Source organism: Temnothorax nylanderi, unplaced genomic scaffold (assembly GCF_030848795.1).
Source record: "Temnothorax nylanderi isolate EJ_2023f unplaced genomic scaffold, tnyl_v1.0 TNYL_tig0256_pilon, whole genome shotgun sequence".
Classification (NCBI taxonomy): Eukaryota; Metazoa; Arthropoda; class Insecta; order Hymenoptera; family Formicidae; genus Temnothorax; species Temnothorax nylanderi.
Window position 1 is genome coordinate 142,543 of NW_027249318.1, and position 20,929 is coordinate 163,471.

General features: G+C 34.6%; 1 protein-coding gene across 4 annotated transcripts in view; it reads left to right on the plus strand.

Moving 5' to 3' along the window:
* LOC139780011 (metabotropic glutamate receptor 8) overlaps window positions 1-20,929 on the plus strand; it is a 179,021-nt gene that overhangs the window by 90,845 nt on the left and 67,247 nt on the right. For all 4 annotated transcript variants that reach the window (XM_071718538.1, XM_071718540.1, XM_071718539.1 and 1 more), the window contains exon 4: window positions 19,033-19,164. In XM_071718538.1, the coding sequence (XP_071574639.1) occupies window positions 19,033-19,164 (132 nt within the window). The remainder of the gene's footprint in view (window positions 1-19,032; window positions 19,165-20,929) is intronic.

Sequence of the window (20,929 nt, forward strand, 5' to 3'; positions counted from 1 at the left end):
TTGATGTCTAATATTTCGTGGGCGATCAAACCTGAAACTTGTGCTTGGGGCCTATCCGTCAGTAAGCACCCGGGATTTATCCGTCAGTCTCGTCACTGTGGCGCGCCGGGCGCACGACTTCGGCTCACGGCGATTTCAGGTTAGGTTTCCCTCGAGCGTGATTCTGTCTTCCCTTGCACGTGCGTCAGTTTGTATAGGAGGGAAATAGTACGCACGTATCGTCGCAAAACGGGTGTTTTGGCCGACCGAAAAGATGGCGGACCGTTGTTTTTGAGATCGCTTGCGCTCACGGCACGTCGGCGAGGTACGGCGAGGCACGGCACGGCTCTGAGATCCCGCGATTTCCGCGCGAGAGTTGACATGCCGCGCGCGCGGTAGATCGTCGTTGTTGGTCGTTGTGTCAGTGACAGTCGCGCGTGCGACCGCATCGTCCAGCGTTCGCCGCATCGTCTCGGCGTCATTGTCGCCGGCGTTGTAGTGGTGGTGGTGTCGGTGGTGGTCATCGTCGTCGTCGTCGTCGTCGTCGTCGTCGTCGTCGTCGTCGTCGTCGTCGTCGGCGCGTCGAGGAATCGGCGCGAGGACGCCGTCGAGTCGGTAAAATGGTCGCGCTCCACCGCGAGCTTTTCTAACCCCCCTGTCGCTATTTATCGCTCCCCCGCGAGAAACGCGGCTTGGTTAGGTTGCTCGAGGGTCCGCGCTGATCCTATGGCACCGGAACGCCGTCACGCGTGTTCCCCGTGGTTGCCCGCGTTGACAATATGACGTGCCGTTGGGGAGTTTACGATTTGGTTAACCTCTGTATTCACGTGCCTAAATTGTTTTATGGAATAAGTAAAACAATTATTTTTTAATAAATTTTTATATTTTTCTCTTAAAAAACAATTATTAAAATGTATCCTATCATTTTTCAGAATTAGATGTATGTATATGTGTTGAAAATGCAGTGTGACGGATAAACCCTGGGGGGGTGACGGTTAAACCCCGGCATTTTTGAGATTTCAATTTTTGCACCGTTGTCGTTTTTGCTCTATACCGGTTAAACAAAGCGACGTAGATAAAAATTTCCTTAATAAATTTTGTAGCTAAAGGTTCACTCTTTACAGTGGTATACCACTTTTAACTTCAATTATTTATTTTCTTGTTAAAAATCGGCACCGAAAAAAAACTGACGGTTAGGCCCCGGTCTCCCCTATATAAGATATAAGACTAGAGTGCGCGAGTCATATGCTAGCACGTAAGAGGCTGCGATATAGGAATAATAGAAAAAGAACGCTGCATATAGGCCTCATCTGTCAGACAAAAACAGAAGAGGCCCATATGCAGCTATCTCTTTTTCTATTCCTATCGTGAAAAGACAGCTTTCTCTTTCTATTCCTATATCGCTTTTTCAGCTCGCTTGCGCACTCTATTCTTATATCTCTATGGTCAGTATGTCAGTATTTAGTAGAACGTGCTTCGTGGTACAGTGCGAATATAATGGCAGCTTAACAACTTACATGTAATAGCATTTGGGAGCATTGTAGTAAATTAGACTGTTCTCATAAAAAATACTTTGTGAGAAATACAAGAGTAACTACAGACTAATATGGAAGCACACTCATTCCATATGCATAATATATTTACCACGCAAGGCACCTTTTATATGGAAAGAAGACGAATCCAGCTCGTTATGCCGATATTTCACACACGAACGCAAGTACATTGCAAATTGCACAATTTGTGGATCAGAAATTTATATATATGTTATGGTCAAAGAATGGAGCGCGGTCACTCCTCAGTTTGATTGGTCGAGCCTGAGGATTGACCAAGACGCTTGGTCAATCCTCGAAACATTTTTGTGTTTCGACTTTTGACTAGGGCGTTTTTTGTCTATTCTAGGAGTGACTAGCATGTCTGGTCAAAGGAAAAAACTAAGAAAAACACTTTGGACCTTGCCTAGTCAATCCTATAACATATATACAAGGCACACTTTACTGCGGCGTCTGAAAGGACATTCAGAAATAATAGATGAAATACGAGAAGAAATGACACTTACCGGTCTATCGCGACACTTTACAGTCAACATGGAAAATAAAAAAACATACTGCATACGTTGTGGTTGGTCTACTAAAATTATTAATGAAATAGATATCTTAAAGATTCATCTGGCTAAGTCTCATAATATAGTAGTACACTCAGAATCTGATGGAGGAACAGGAAATCATAACGCAAATACAATGATACACCAATCCGTAGCTGAAGAAAATTATGCTGCATCTACAAGTTCCCGTCATGATAATAGACATAGGCAAACTTCGAGAAATCAAGAAGATCAGCAGAGGTTAATGTGACAAATATCAGTATTTTCCTGAGTTATTAATATTTTATTATGTACTAACATATTAAAAAATTGAATATTTAACATCTAAAAATATAAATACTATATGGGTGTTTCTACGTAAATAGCGTTTTTTACTGTCCAAGCTTGTTATATGTTCATGATTGAGAGGAGGGTAAGCAAGCGTTGTGAAAGTTCACTACTGCATCGTATTTGAAGTATCGCACAATAATCTGCTAATTGGGGAGTGCTTATCCAACGGAAACATGCAGGAACTCCTAAAAATGTCAATCACCTGGCCTGTCCATTGTCGAAAATTCTCTATTCCAGTTACACTTACTCCCTCCAATTGCAAACTCAATTGAAAATTCCCCATGTTCATTCAATCATAATATAAAACTAAGATTTTAACATCATTATTAAACATAAATCTCCCTTTGGAACCGAAAAAACCGGCTTCAAACTTGGTCCGGACATATGGAGTAAAATTGCACATTTTGAATTTTACCGCGGTTCCGCCATGTTGCATCGATTCAATGGGAGTCTGGTGTGGAGATTTCAAGAATTGGACATCAGGTGTGTTGTTTACATTGTTGGTGGTTGGTTGTTTTGAGCGTGATACAATCGTAATCGTGTATTTCACTTGAGAAAAGGTATGTCATAAAATTACGCGTCATTTGCCTGGCACATCTTTTTTTATTATATCGCAGTAAATTTTTCCTTCTAGTGGTAAAATTCTGATGATATTCGGTAGGCTAAACTTGATTTTTAATGGAAATTGGTTTACGTCAATTCAGGAGAAAGTGAGATTAATTCAACCATGAAATGTCAGTCTACTGGCATGTCATTCACCTGGCCATTCATGGGTTTGACGTTGAAATAAAATCAAACACGGTAAAAAACGTTGAAATAAAATCAAACACGGTAAAATACGGCGAAATAAAATCAAATACGGTAAAATACGGCGAAATAAAATCAAATACGGTAAAATATTTTTTTGACCCCAAGGGCCCCAAAACGTTTTGGCCCCGTTTTGGCCCCAAAAACGGAATTTTTTTGACATTTCCTCTCAAAATCACTCATTGTTGAGGTAATTCAATATTTTACTAGACATGCAAAGTCGACTCATTACCGCACTTTACCAGATCACTGATGAATAAGCCATTACTTTCAGGTTTTTGATGTTGTAGTACGCTGGCTTTCAGGGTATGTTTCTGCTTCTATATTCACTCAAAAACAGGAAAAAAAAAATTTTTTTAGGTATGTTTGAAATTGAGATATTTGCAATCTGAAAAAACGCTATTTACGTAGAAACACCCATATAAAGAGTCTAACAATTAACGTATGTTTTTATAAATATTATAATTATTTGAGTCAAATAATATTATTTAAACAAGTTTATATCAAGTTGTGTTAATTCAGATATGATGTTATTTATATATCTATCTATCTATATATATATATATATATATATATATATATCTATATATATATATAATTCAATGTTCCGACTGACTCATCAACGCCAAACCTCCCAGCCCAAACCTCTAAACCTAGAAACATGAAATTCGAGAAGTATATTCCTTCCATGACGTAAGCACTCATTAAGAAGGGATTTTTAGAAATTCAACCCCTAAGGGGGTGAAAAGGGGTAAAATGTGTTTTCACGACTTTCTCAATATCTCTTGGGCCCGATGAGATATCGACTTGGTTTTTGCTTACAAAGGTTACCCCATACAAGTGTTTAAAAACATAATTCAAGATTTTGCTCTAATCAACCCCTAAAGGAGCAAATCTAAATTCGGGGGTGAATTATAGAATCCTTCGCATACCGTAGCGAAGCAAGGGTGTATCAAGCTAGTTATCTATATATTTATATATTATTTACATATTATACTATATCTATATGTATATTCAATAATCAATAGATACTTTCATAAACAAGTAACCGCGCAAGTATGGAATCTAAATAGTAATTCCATACATATTCCATTTTAAATATAAATAATTAAATGTGAATACTTAAGTGAGAATAATTAGTTACAGTTTTGGGTGTTTAGTAATCAAATAATATATGGCAGCAGTATCTTATAATTCTAATTACATTCGTACTTCTTCGATTTTTTAATTATTCCGTATATGTATATTATGTATATAATATGTACAAGTCCAATTATAGCGGTCAACAAGGATCTAGGTTGCCTTACCAAATCTGGAAGCCATATTGCATGTAACACCAACAATAGCAACGGTCTTGACTTGGATAATAGAATGTAGTAAGCAGGCGCATTTGACGAATAATTAGACGCTTTACGTTGTTGCATAACGTAAAACGTTCTTACGAATTAGATCAACTTTTTTATAAATATATGATATTATATGTATATTATATGTATTATATTATATGTACTAACTGTTTTATTAATTACTTACTAATTAATCTAATATTTTCAAGTATATCTGAGTTCTCTTATATCGATGTATGAACTCATTTATTTTGTAACGTCTACTTTAACGTATACGTTTGTATTAGAGTTGTAATCTGTATACATGTTAGAGTTGTAAAACATATCCGAATATACTAAAATATAGAAATTATTCGAAATAATTTTCTTTGCTTATTCCAATTCAAGCGTTCAAATTATTAGAATATTTCGAGTATTAGTATTCCAATTTTAAAATACGGATTGTGTTTATAATTCTAGTCAATATGTAACAATTTTATGCAGAATGAATTATTACAGAATTTCTATACATAATCTCTAAATACATTAAAATTAATAGTAATGTAATTATTACAAAGTTGCAATTGAAACATGATTCAGACATTTTGTTTATATTTGTTAAAAAATTGATAAATGGAAATGGATATCATAATATAACAAAGCTTTCTCTATGAGGAAGCAATAAATACATTTTAATTAATAAGGTAATAGACTTTTGAAAAATGTAACAGTTTATTAATTTAAACTGTCCACAATCAATTATATATAGATATATACATATATATGATTATACAATAATATATAATTTGTATATGATTATAACATATAATTTGTATACTTATTATCCCTATTATCTATTACCTTTATTATATAAATATATTAAACAGCGAAGAATTACTCGTTCTCAAACAAATGATACTTTATGGCTTATTAAAAGTTTAAATGTATGGATTTATTCTTGCATTTGCAATTATCCTTCCATTTATATTTTATGATTTTGAGAAATTTGCGTATCACAAACGTTATTGCCAAATTTATCTTATATTTCGTTTTATGTAAAAATTAAATTTAATAAAATTTCGTAAGTTTTTCATAAAGTTTGTTATTAATATACTAGAGTCATTTGATAAATAAGGTATTAAACATGTATGAATCGCGGTAATTAACAATGTAATGAAATAATTCTTAACACGAAGCTAATAAAACGAATATCAACGTTGTATATGAAAAATCACTAGTATCACTACCACAAAACTATCATAAGTTTTGCTATTATAACTATTAACTATTAAATGTTTTACTTATAGTATTTTTCTTACTATGATTATCTTTTCAACTCCTACAGTAGCGTTTTACTTTCTCGTACAATTGTTTATACATCCTATAGACTCAACGATTTTTTGTTTCACAAAAATTCAACGGAATTCCGGCTTCTTTAATGACAAATGCTGATGGCTGCACATAATTACGTGTCTTTAAAGTTATAGCTAGTCTTTGCCTGCCTACTTCTTGTCATTCCAAGAAAAAGGCACTGATTTATTTAATTCAACACCAAAATTATAAGTAAGTTTTTGTGTAGCTTTCAAAGTTAGCCCAAAGTACATTTTAAACAATGACAGCAAATATTGAGCTAACTCATCTTCTTCTTGAATGGTACCTAAATATTTATCTCGTCACGTATATCTATTTTTATAAACGTTTCTTTTTATGTAAAACTTAATAATTTTAATAATAATAAGAGAAAATAGGACCGTTACGATATACAATCAAATTTGAATAAAATGCCATTTACGGTCCAAGCTTAGATCTTTAGCAACCTAATATTAATTTCTGTGTATATGTATATACATATATTTTTTCAACTTATTTAACTGCGCGCTGATTTTTTGTCGGACTTGAAACACAGTTATTGTTGGAACATTAAAACCTTTCCATCCCCGGAATTAATAGCGTTTTTCTTTGGCAGAACTGATGCGCACTCAGTGCACATTAAAGCCGTCATACACAAATCAACGTAAAGTGTATGTTTAATGTAAACGGGTTAAGTCCACGAAAGCCTCAATATTCTTTATTGTACTATTTGGTAAAATATGTATTGGGTATTTTATCAAAATATTTGCACTTTACTTTAAATATTAAAGATTAAATCAATGTACAACGGCTTTAATGTGCACTGAGTGCGCACTAGTTCTGCCAATGAAAAACGCTATATCGACTCGATTTAATTATCTAAAAATTGTAAAGAATTTATTGCGAAAAATATTACCTCAGCCAGGATTCGAACCTGGAACGAACCTCTCTCATTTGTCGAACAAAATTCTGGCGCACTCTCTCAAATACACCAGGCATCGCCCGGACAACGTCAAGTATTCTGTAAAATCTATATGCTCTTTTTAAGTAACCTTCTGAATCACCCTATATAATTTAATTACAATAAAGTACCGAAGATATAGTGTAAGAATCTGTAAAATTAATGTTTTATATTTGTTTATAAGAAAAGAAAGTCATTGTTAACCTTGTTATTAAACAATAAATTATTTATTTTAAAATTTAAGTTACAAACATTATGTGTTTTTCTACTTTATTATATTTTGAATCTAGTAGTGCCAAGTTTTTTCAATTAAAATTTTATTTTTATTGAATTTTTTAAATTTCTACTAACCTTAAATTCTATTGAAAAAACTAATGCAACACTGATGAAATTTTATTGTTTCTGTACTGTGAAAATTAGTTCACATATTTCCAGTTTTTAATGTTCCACTGACAAGAATTTGTCAAATTTGACAAATTTATTACTCTTTTTGACAAAAATTGGAAGCTTTGTTTGACAGAAACCAACCAAATAAATTTTAAATACTGTGGAAATGCTGATAATTCTTATTCTTTATTTGTTGACAGAAAATATTTTACTAAATATGTTATTTATCAGAAAATAAGGTTACTCCACACATTTATCTACATGAATTAATATGGAAATACTGACATAAATAAATAAGAATTAAAAGAGCTTTTTTATTTGTATTCTTTACTTTATCACCATTTCACAATAAAAATACATATATTGTTTCATTTATCTATTATTTATGTGATTAATAACACAGGAGGATAACCTCATGTGTCATTAATTATTACGTTCACTACTATCACTATGTAAGATTACGTTAGTGAGCAAGGCAGATGTTAGATTCAGATGACAGATATCAGATGATCGAGTTCCGTGCAACGGCGCTGCTGCGTCTCGTGGCATCTTCAAACGAAAATTATGATGTTTCTTGTCGTAAAGTTTGGCGATTTTGGACTTTAAGCTGAAAAATCTCATTGTCAGCAAAAATGAAGATAGTTTTATTAAATAATATGAACCCACTCAATTGATTGAGCTCAACCAGAAACGCATCGATTCAGTCCTTATAACTGAACGTAAATCTTGTCTGCGCTCAACTTATAGTTGGGCGGCGTAAAGTACAGCGCCTTGCATTGCACTTATACACTTGGCGTGAGACATTACCGTGTCTCTTGTGATAGGTTACATCTCCCACAAGATGTTGATTAATGATTGTTCCTATACGAAACATATACAACAAAACCATAAAACCTACGAAACACGAAACATAAAAAGTAAAAGAGATATATTTTCACGAAATATAAAATCCTTAATAAAAATGTTGAGGCTATACAACAAAACTACAAAACCTACGAAACACGAAACATGAAAAAGTGAAAGAGATATATTTTCCCGAAATATAAAATCCTTAATAAAAATGTTGAGCTACATAAATTTTTACGACCAAAGAAAAACAATTCGTAAGTTCTGATAAAAGATTTGCAAGGAGCAGAAAATAATCAGGAAAGTTTATCACGGTTAAAAATGCCGCGGTTGCGCAGTAGTCGGTCTGTCAGATGCGAATCTGCGAAATATTTATTTCTGGCGAATATTTTGCAGCAAAAAGTTAAACATTGCTGTCGTTTGTGTCGTAAAGCGCATGCAAAGAACGTTTTTCATCGGTGCTCGCATAGTCGGGAGTGTTGAGTATTTCTTCTGCTTTTTTTTCCTTTTTTTCATCAGGCTGTGACAAATGACACTTAAGCCCAGAATTTTTTGCGAACCCAGCGACCAACATTATTACTCCGCCAGATTGTGTTGACGAAGAATCGTACGTAATAAAGTCCGTAGGTTTACGGGGGGTCAAAAACTCAAATGCGATTCTCTGGGTTGTTGTCGCAGTGTGTGATATCGATGGGGAAAAAAGTGACGTAACGAAAGAATCGAGCTAAATTGCCACTTCGTTTTGTCGATATGATGAGTGTGTGGCCGCAATAATAGAAAATATAGAACACAATACGGATTTATAAAGTTTTTAAACTTGAACTCCTCTATTATCAAAGTGCTAACTTTTTACATGCGTATAAATGTGATTATCACGGATAACAAATGTCTTTTTATAGAACAGAAATCTAATAAATACGAAACATATTTGTGAATTTATATTGTGTGAATTTTGTATACTTTTTCCAAACTCAGTACGCCGCACTCTGTGCGCCGATTTTTTGTAGGTCTTTAAAACACAGCTCTTTATTGGAACAGTAAATCTACATACTTAAATTGATAATCAATAATTAGTAAAGTATACAAAATTTATACAATATTATTATTAAACTACCAATATCCAATCCAGTTAAATGGTGTTTTTCTCTCTAATCTAATTGAGGCCATTGATGGAAAAAGGGCACATAGGCACTTATGTGCTCTTTTTTCGTAAATCGTCTAAATCGACTCAGGTATAATGTGTTATATATATGGACGTTATATATATGGTTATATATATGTATAATTTAGACGATTTACGGAAAAAGGACACATAAGCCTATGTACCCTTTTTCCATCAATAGCCTCAATTGATTGTATATCATAACGGTCCTGTTTCACTTATTATTATTCTATATATTTTAATGTAACACTTTTTCTTTAAAAACTTTGTTAATTTGCTTGAAAATGGATAATATAATTGAAAGAAAAGTTAAAGAAAAATTTGTACAATATTTAGCAAGATTTATATAGTTATTTAAAACAATAACAATTATTTGGAAAATAGATATCACAAGCCCGATGATCTCAAAGGCTTATCCGTCCGGAATTAAAATACTATAGTACGGGAGGAATCAATATTCCGAGATCGTGCGCCGGGAATTAGGATCGTCGACCGTAGTTACGTAGGCAGGAAGCTTCTCGATAAGAAGTATAAGGACCATCACGGTGGAGCGTAAAAAAAACCGACCGATAAAATTCCGAAGGGGAGAGATCGGAATTCGCGGAGTTCGATAGGCGCTTTCCCAATCGTGCTGAACTCGCCCTTTCATCTCTCGGCGCGCATGTGATGCTACCCACGTTCAATTGACACAGGCGTATCGGCAAAACTTTACGCAGAAAAACTGCGGAGTATAGATATAAGGAGATGCTTCTAATTGTGAGTCACGTACCAGCCGAACGTTATATAGGACCTGAATCGTTCGCGAAAGTTGTTTAGATCGAGCGTGCCAGCGAAGTGTAGTTAGTTACGACGCGCACCGGCGGCGCGGCGCGGCGGAAATAATTCCAGCGACACGTTGCGCACTTGCCATCGCGATATAATACTTTCTTTTGATGGGAACTTATAACTCCGAGTTGCACTTGTATTTCAGTGCTTCGCGCGCGCACGCATTTAATTTACTTCCTCGCGCGACGAGAGAAGTTAATTTACTTCGGCGGCTGGAGTATATTGTCTTGACAGTTTGCCCGTTCGCGCATTTCTCAATTAGATATAAAATATTAAAGGATAAGATTTTATCGTATCACACAAAAGGTGCAGTACTTTTAGTGAAGTTTCGGTTGTTCTCTAATTAAATGTCCCTTACAAAGAACCATTCTTGAAAAACGGATAGGGAAAGAAAGAATCGGATAAAAAAATTTCAAGACAAAAAGCCAAAAAGCTCCAAATGCCCCTCCCTATCCTTTAAAAGGCTCCTCTCTATCTTAAAAATTCCTATTTTTTTCTTTAACTGACACTCCAGGTAGCACATATTAGTTTCATATACGTTTTTTGAACGTATAATATATTATAGTTTCATAACCGTAAAGAACCATTAAGAAACGTTTGAACAAAAATGTTTTTGAAACTATGATTTAAACAATCCTCTTCTAAAAAGGAGATGTGAAGTTTATTGTTGTCGCTTTTCCGCGATGCCGATTGGTTCTCTTGCTGCGCTTACTTCATTTGCAGCTGTCATTGTACATTTTGACAGTTGTGTGTATCAAGGAGTTAATAGTGTAATAGTAATAGCATAATGTTAAAGCTAAATAGCGCACGCGAAGCGCGCGTCTGTAGTGTCTAGTGATTTAAAAAACGTATTTTTTACGTTTACAGTTAACAAAAATATTTGTTAAATTTTTCCTTTTAAAATTATAATTTGCTTTATCTATATATATAATAGCTCTAATAGTCTTTCTTAAAACATTTAAATTTATATTGCACTAATTATTGCACAAAATAAATTATTTTATCCATTTACATATATCCACTTATTTACTTAAATTAATTTTGTCCTACCGGTCTTAATCTATTTGTCATCGGACAAATCTGAGCTTAGAAAACTTCCAACAGTTGCAAAATAAACGTTCTGCTGAACGTGGCTATTGAAAGAACGTTTATATGTTTGTTTTATTTTGAAGAACTTCCTGAACTGGTGCACATCAGTAGGGGAGATCGGGGCTCGTTGGCACAGTTTTCACAATTTCGGCATTTGATTTTTTAAACAATTAATTATCATGATTAAACAGTACTAATATGATAGAGAGAAACTTTCTCTACATTTTCATACCAGAAACGATTCTTTATACTGTATAGTTTCTTTGCAATAAGTGAAATACGAACATGCTGCATTGTAGCCAGCTTGCCCCGATAGTAGGGTAAGTTGGCTATACGACAAAAGTCTATGTTAAATTAATGAAAACGTAATAAAAATACAAAACGCGTAGCAGATGTACTTCTTGATAAAGATTATGTATCTTTTAAAGTTATTTTGTAATGATCGAATAGCAAAATGCTGTTACAGAAAATTGTAAACTATTTTAAATGTAGCTTTCTTCGATATAAAAATATTAAATATAAATATATATCTAGCTTCTATCAGCATTGTAGGTAACAAATCACATATTCACACACGTCTCACGCGCGCGGCAACAGCAAGTCAAGTTAAGCGTACCAAATTACTGTTGTTACTTAAAATAACATAGTCGAATATGTAACAGAAACTTTTCTTTTAACTAACAATAATACGTCGCTTTGATTTACTTCTCAAGCTGAAGAACATTAATACGATATTTTGAAACGCTCGAAAATTTACTTGCCACCTCTTGAATCAGAGTTTTCTCTTTTTTTATTGTAATACTTGTTTGATTTCAATAAAACTTTGGGAAAAGTACTTATGTCATAAAAGAGATATTTTGGGTCTGTTTTCTATTGCTGAACTGTCTGCGCTAGTTCAGAGTTTATCTTTTTTACTCCACATTGAAAGGAAAAAGATAAACTCTGAACTAGCGCAGCCAGTTGAGCAATAGAAAACAGACCCTTTGTGATAACTTTTCCATTGTTTCTTTCCATAAATACATAAACGGAACGCATTGCCAATTTGCCCCTTGTGCCAACGAGCCCCGATCTTCCCTAAGTCAGAGTGAGACAAGTATATTTTGTTTCACTTTAACTTAGAGGGAATATTGCACGAATGTGTGTACCAGTTCAGGAATTTCTTCGAAAAAGAATAGACGCAATAGATGGTATAATAGATGCATAAAGCTTCTAGAACATTTTCACGCATGTCTTAAAGACGTCATAAACACGTTCAAAAGACGTAAAAAGTAGGAATTTTAAAATTTCTTTATTATTAAACAAATGTTTCTATAATAGTTTCTTAAACGTTATTTTATCGGAAAAGAAACGTGCCATCGAACGTTTTTCGAATGGACTTTTACTCATGAGAAACGTTTCTAGAAATCGGTTGTAAAACGTTTCGGAAAAATGCTTATAAAACATTTTTGAAACGTGTATGTGCTACGGCTGGGACAATAGCCCCCTTTACCTTATAAGGTTTAAAAAAGATGGGATTTTAATTTTTTCTATACGGAAGTCAGTTAATTAAAAAGAAGAAGAATTCAAAAGTACCCTCGATATTGATTATACAACATCGAGTTTGCACAGAATGTACATACAAACTTCATTATAAAAGATTTTTTCGATCATACAAGATGTTTTGGTGTTTCTAAGAAATATTTCAACATAAGAAATGTATTCGTTGCGGGAGGTAGCGCTTCCGCTTGAGTAAGATTCATGGAATCGTAGTAAATTCATATAAGTCAGTCCTCTTCCCCTGGCTCCTTTTTATTCGCGCCGGGAATTTATCTCGCGAACTTAAAAGAGAGAAAGTCTGCGTCGCCGCGGGCAACTCAACGTAATACTCAGCGATACGAAGTGCGGCATAAATTCTGCGAATCGTAGAGAAATTGGGATTGACATTGTTATTACATTGCGTAGAATTGCACTCGAGTCATGCTTCAGAAACATATATTTCTATCATCTGAATTTTAATATAAAATTGAAATTTTTACTTTTTTCTTAAATTTCACATGTAAATGAATGTTTTATAGTTTTAAGTAGATTCTTGCTTCTTGGAATAGAAGATAGAACTCTTGTACTTTATTTTCAGACTAAAAAAAATTAAAAAGTCTTAATGCGCGATTAATATAAATCATATAAAATTAAATAAAATTTCAAGCTTGACACCCTTTAGATTACTTTGGAATTTTAATTTGCATTATTAAATATCATTTGAAATATGTATCTTTATTAAACTTGGCTTAAAATAATATATAGAGGGAACACTTCATAAGACTTCAATGTATTAGCATAAACCTTGTTTGAACCTTCTGCTTTGCAGAGATCCGAGCTTGCATTAATTTATCAAGAGGGAGAGAGAATATCATCCTTTATCACGTTTAATTATGCTCTATCGTATTACAAGTTTTAATTATATTCTTAATTATGTGATTAATAAAGGAAAGGAAAGTTGCCGGATGTAATAGCTTAGACCACAAAATTGGATCGCGTTATCACGGGCCGAGAGCCGACACGTTGCGCGATCTTGAGGAATCACCCTCCGTGTCCGCAATTGCCAAAAGTCCCACCTTTTGATTTCGCGCGACGCGACACTCGTTCAAAGCCATTTATTTCCCACGTTTCCTGACAAGCAATTGCCTTCGCTTCCCATTCAGCGCTACGGCCGGTCTCTCTCCTAGGAACAGTTATCACGTGAGAATCGTAAATCATGGTGGTACCAGTGGGAGCCGTAGATTTTTATAAAAGTATTCTTTTGCGTGCGCAATATTCATCAACCTTGCATCGTTATTATCACGTACTATTTCTAAATCTTACATTGATTTATCCCTTCTCCCCCATACGTTTTACTTAGAAACAGATTACTCCGTGCACATTTTATCTTTAGTTAAAAATAGAAAGCTCTATTGCATGTCTATTGCTCGTCTTTGAAAAACTTTTCTTCTTTCTCTTGTCGTCTGTTTTTGTATATTTACAATTAGAAGTTTTAGCTCGTTTGAAATCTACAGTTAATTTTATACATTTATAAAGATTCAGAGCATTAATCTTATTCAGTACAAAAATTTTGTGTTAAATTTTACGTGTCTCAATTTATTCACTCTAATTTTTATGTTAATTTAACAGAAGACAAAAATGTAAAGAAATAACACAAAATTGTAACACATGGACGCTATCTGGAAGCAAAGTTTATGTTAAATTCACATACTTATAATGTTAAATTTAATTCAAATAAAATGTTATTTTTACATTAAATGCTATTCTTTCTTCTTTTTTTCTTGCAAAAAACAGAAGACAGCAATATCTCATCTTTATAGGCTGCGATATTTGCTGTCAGTACTGAAAATCTATAGTTTACGTCACGTACACTATAAAATTTTAGTACTGGCAGTGAATATCGAGATGCAGCCATGATATATAACATAAGAAAATGTCGATTTAACAGATGGAAACTCTTATAGAGAGGAAACTAACACAACTTAGGTGTTTATTTTAACATATATATATAAAGTATGTCACCAAGAATTCGTGCATTTACATATAAATTGTGTTATTTTAACTCTTAGAAACGTTGAATATTAACTTAACCCAGAAAAGCCAAAATAACACAATGACAAATGTTACATTAACACCAGTGTATGTTAACAATTAAACACAAAAAATTCTGCATGGATAGAAACCCTCCACTCAAATACAAAACGTTTTTTTACCAATGGAAGCATTTAAATTCTAAAAATTGAAATTCTCAAATTTGCAAAATTAGAACAAATTTATATCCTATCTACATTGCAAATCACATTTTTTTACTAAAAAAAATTTTATAGTCGCTTCCCTCTAACAAAAACCTATTTATTTCCGAATAAAAACACGAATATCTTTTGAGTGGAATCCATTAAAAATTTGTATCGATATTGCGAATGCGTTCAACTTATGGCTGTCGATCGGACGAATTCGTCTTTTCTATTTTCCGCGTTGGATCGGACGCATCTTTCGGCGGCGTGAATAATGCATGCTCAAATCCGGTGTTTGGATTTATTTCTCGCGTTCGAGCGCGAGTGGTATATACACCTCGCCAGAAGAACGCGCCTCCTTGAATGAAGATCTATGGATCTTCGATGGCACGAATCTCCTCTCTTTTTTTGGGCCTCCACAGTCTCTTTCAAAACTCGCTCAGGATGCCAAACACTTTGGAACGGTGCCATGATTTAAGAGCCATCACGTCTCGTCGACTGATAGCTTTCTGTATCTTACAGCTCGTTCATCATGTCGGACATAACTGATACTCAAATAATTCAGATAACGGGCACCGATTAATCATAAATTATGTACTTATAAGAATCGATAGGCACTTTGTGATATCGACGAGAGAGCTATAAAAGTTCGATGAGCTCTTTTTTACCGGTATTTAAAACGTTTAATATGGACGATTAATTTTTTACTCCTCGAGCTTCTATAACGCTCGTGTTTTTAGCAACTGTTAATTATATTTTAATATACCTACCCGCCGCCATTCTACATTGTTATATGAATTTAATATATTTATTAACTTTAGATTAAAATACGTTCTCGTCGAAATGATGTTCTAAACGCGACTAAATATAACTCGCTAAATCCAGCTTATATATCTGTCAATTTATTTACTGAATGGCAATCACGTCCGCATATTATTAATTCAGTCACATTTTTTAACAATAAAGCTCGCATGGTATTTTGCCCGTCACGGTTTTTCATGACATATAAACGAGATTTACTGATTGACGGAATAATCTTTTAACAACGTTATTGCAGTTCCATTGTATAAATAATCGATAATACGTGCAATGCGATGAAATATGTATTTATTCATAACGTGTAATGGAATATTTTCAGCGTGCGTAATACATTCATAAATGCGCTTGCCTTCTTTCCTCCTCACACCATTTTACGCTAGTTAACTTTCCCGTTACACTATAACGTAAGCATGTGTACATACATATGAGTACGTACACACGGCAAGTTATCGCCAAAAAAATCGCATTAATATGTCATGAGTCTCCGCCGGGGAGACACATGCGATATTTAAATAAAACCTGAAGTGTAGCAACACGATGCATTCCAGATTTATGCAGTCGTTCGGAGAACTTCCTCGCAGAAATACACAACGCATGCATCTGCGTGATGTTTGCCTCACCATATTTAAATCATCCGAGCATACCCCAGGTCGGGTATAATATTCTCGAGTCTCTCGCCCGAACGCTCTCTCTCCGCGAACAGGCGCAGGCGTTTTCACGAAATGCGCTGAATGCGCGATAAAATCTCATAACGAACGCGCGGCGAGTATACGTAAATATTCACGAAATTAAATCGTAAGTACAAACCGCTTGATATCGTTCGAAAATTAATGAAATTTTATTGCCTCATATATATCTCGTTCTCGAAAGTTTCCGTGTATTTCGCGATTGATTACACACGTGCAATATCGATAAAACACTCGCCAATTTTACGGAAAATTCAAAGGATTCGGCCAATGAAGTATAAAGAGACGGATTCAAAAATTCTGTACACATATTTCCGTCATGTACACGAAAATCTACTGCTTGTGAATATTCGGAACAATAAAAGGGCTTGAAAATTAATCCCTTATAATTTCAATCGTAAATTTATCGAAATAAATCCCTTATCGTTTTCTCTCGCGATGCAATCCTATAATTAAATTGCAGAGTCGCGGAAATAATTTCTAGGCGGCTTAAAAATTAAGCAGCGTGTGATATATTTGCCACGGTTTGTGCTAAATGCGCCGGATATTCCGCGACATTTAAGGGATTAACGATAAGATCGTCGCAGAGAACGAAACGCATCCGCCTCTCTGTGAGAAGTCCTCTCGTTGACGCTGAACACACTCTCCGAGTCGACCGAGTTTCGTCTGTTCAAAAGCTACATTCAGCGAAATCTAATTGGCTCCGAAAACGTTGGCGGACGAATGCCGGTTATTATAACGCGAAGTGCAAACTATGCGTCTAATAACGGAGGCAATTTGATACTGTTAAACGTGTTGCACTTCATATAATCGTATGCATATAGTACAGCCGTTAATGTGAGTTCGTTCTAATAGTAATATCTTTAATGTTTGCGTTAAACCTCAAACTCGTTACCGAGAGCTATTTATACATTTACAAAGTAAACACGCGAAATTTTGCATAAATTTCTAGGCGTCTTAAACAATTTGCATCTCATGAATATTTGCTTCATATAATTTGTAAAGAAATTAAACAAGTAGGGGAGACTGGGGCTAAACCGCCAGTTTTTTTTCGGTGCCGATTTTTAACAACAAAATAAATAATTTTAGTTAAATGTGGTATATCACTGTAAAGAGTGAACCTTTAGCTACAAAATTTATATAAGAAATTTATATCTATGTTGCTTTGTTTAACCGGTATAGAGCAAAAACGACAACGGTGGAAAAATTGAAATCTCAAAAATGCCGGGGTTGAACCGCCACCCCCCCGGGATAAATCAGTTTCAGGTTTGATCGCCCATGAAATATTAGATATCTACACTGGATTCGTGTTCAGCATGCATTACTCTTTATAATCAGCATGCATTTATAATCACGTACCTCGAGATTTGGAGAGCAAATATTATTGCAGATATTACAAAATTTCCACGCGCAGAAAATTTCACTTTTCACCACGAAAACACGTTTGCCTCCGTAAAAATCATAACACGGCAGGTAACCTGTCGAAACTCCGTTGGTCACATGGGTACCATAAGCAGCGTTTACAATGTTAATAGCGAGTTCGCACAATATACAGGTTCCGAGATATTTGATTTGGCGGTTCAACCCCGTTGGCGGTTTAGCCCCGGTCTCCCCTACCTATATCGATATTTTTATGAAATACAATGAATTCCCGAGACTATGTTATATCTTATTTTTTTATTATTGTGTTATTTTTGACCAAAAAATAGAAGAAATAAGTGAAAGCAATAATTAAAAATTGGGATCATAATTTTTTAATTAATTAATGTCATTTAACTTATATCTATATTGAAATCATTTTTCGCTTTGAGAATTTAGTGAAATTTAGAAGTTATAATTACACTACATTAAGAAAATAATCAAGCGTTGATTATTCTATCAGCGGGCGGTTTATAATTGTTTTGTTTATCGGCTACTCGCCTCGAGTAGATAGAAGCGCGATTGTCCAACGCACAGTAATGGCAGGTGCACTTCCATACCGAATTGAGAATTGCACAGGATTCCTTAATTACGAACAGCGTGTGACGCTGTAACTTGTAGGAAGGCTCTAACGAGCGCGACCGAATTGCGCACGACGAAACAAACTCGGGTAACTTCATACAGTCGAATTTCATCCATCACGACAGTTATCCGCGCAAATCTCTGTTGAATAGAGAGGGAACAGAGTGAAAAAACATACGCGTATAGAAATCCAGCGGCGCATCGAAAGGAGCAACGTTTAAAACAATTTTTCAGTAACTCGAGACAGATTGTAGCTTATGCATGTAACAGGAAGTTCTCTTTTATTTCTAAAGATACTCCAAATGCTTGCCTTTTGCAAATAATAAAGATATAAATGTATTCTATACAGTGTTTCTTAAGTATTCAATGTTTTAGAAGTTGATACTAAGATTTCCGAAACAGACGCGAGTGGATGTAGCTATAGCGAATAGAGTGCTTAGGGGTGTTAGCAACGTAAAAGCGTAAAGCGTAATTGTGGAAATTGCACTTTAATTTCGTCCGACGTTTTAGAAAGCGCTTTTAAGTGACGTCCCGATAAAAATAAGTATTCTCTTTATTATATCATTATTGTGCAGCAGCGAGAGAATATATCTTGGCACTTTTCCCTCATTTCAGGACATATCGGAGTACAAATGTGAAAATGGCAAGACGCCCACTTACGTTCCCCACAAGCCAGTAACTGGTGTGATAGGCGCCGCATTCAGCGTGGTTTCTATTATGGTTGCCAACATCTTGCGGCTTTTTAAGGTAATTATCTGTCTAATCCGTATAATCTATTTCGAAGAGTGCTTCAAATCTTCATGTATAGCATAATTATAATAAGTTTAATTTGATAATTAATCCTCAATTTTTATTTTAACGAAGAAATATTAAAATATCCTAGGTAGAGCAAGATGTAAAAAAATGACGACAAATATAACATCAGCTTATTACCTGGGGCATTAAGATTATATAAAAATTTTCTGATATAGTATATATCGTGTGTATATATCGCAGGGATTTCATGCAATTTATTTAATTTTTTTTTTTTGCAAAATTCCTAGAAAATCCATAAAAAACCGGGATATTGTAGAATGAATAAAAAATATAAATATAAATTATAAAAGGACAGTCTTTATAGGTTCTGTCAGACTGAAATTGTGACAGGATTTGACAGGATTTTGCAAAATCACTAATAAGATTGTGTAATCTTTATTAATTCCACAATATTCCGGTTTTTTGCGGATTCTCTAGGAATTTTGCAAAAAAAAAAAAAACGAATTACACGAAATCCCTGCGACATATATGTAATACTATTTCTAGTCATATTTAAATTAAAAGTAAAAAAAACAGTGTACAAGCATATATGCTGGATGACTGGTATTTCTTTAGGTACAAATTAATTGTTGCGTTTTAAATTTACTTTGCATAGAGACATTGCTATCAATATATCGCACGTATATCGGCACATTATTTTTACGTCAATATTTTTATATCGTTTATGACAAATTGGAGACTATCTCATACAAAGTTAAAAATATAAAAAGAATTTTAAAAGCAAGATTTTCTAAAAGCGTGACATTTCGTTACTTCGTTCGGGCCTTTATTCGCGCGATTCGACGTGTTGTTATGCCACGTGTGTCCGTCGAGATTGAGAGCGAAAAATAACCGATTCGAGGGGCAGCTTCGTAGAAAGCACGGCCGGATATCGGCAGGTCTTTGCAGGACTTGTGAAAACGTAGCTTCTTTTGATATACCAAGGTTACAAATGGTAGTGTATGAGAAAGAAAAAAAAAGAGAGACCGAAAGAGAAAGCGCAACTACGGCAGAGCAATTTCAGCTTTTTCGAAAACGGAATGGCTGAAACTTTGTGACCGGTAATAACAACGACGCAACTATATCAATCATAGTCATTCATCCATGAGGATCAAGCCGGGAAGAGCCATTCTCGCGCCATCGATCGGTCCCCGTCCTTATCATACACGGATAAGACCCCCCCCTCTCCACCGCACTTATAACGCCTTCGAAAATACGTAGCGCAGCACGGGTTCGCTGAAAGGAATCCGGTGATTCGCGCAAAATCGGCTTGCCAAAGAAGCTCCCACCGTTGTCGAGACGTTCTATCGATCCGCCGTCACCGGCGTTGGACGTGCGAATGGATTTCGTGACCGTCACAGCTCCTGTCAAAATACGAAATACGATTATGTCCCGCAGATTCCCATACATAATTCAATTTTCTGATATGCTGTTCAATCTTCATCCTTTTACGTACATTGTGGCTGCGTGTCTTTATATTTTGAACTATATATATTGTAAATAATAATGAAATTGTTCTACGGATTGATCTGCGTAAAGTTTAAAACACTTTATATTTTTATATTAAAAATATATTTAGTTCAGGGGGTATTTGAAATCGTAAAGAAAGGAATTTTTCAGGAATGTCTTGTAGGGTAACGAAAAAAGCGAGCAACGCTAAATTTTGCATGTTTTTTTAGCCTTATTTTAAGAACATATTTTTATTTTCCAAGTAACA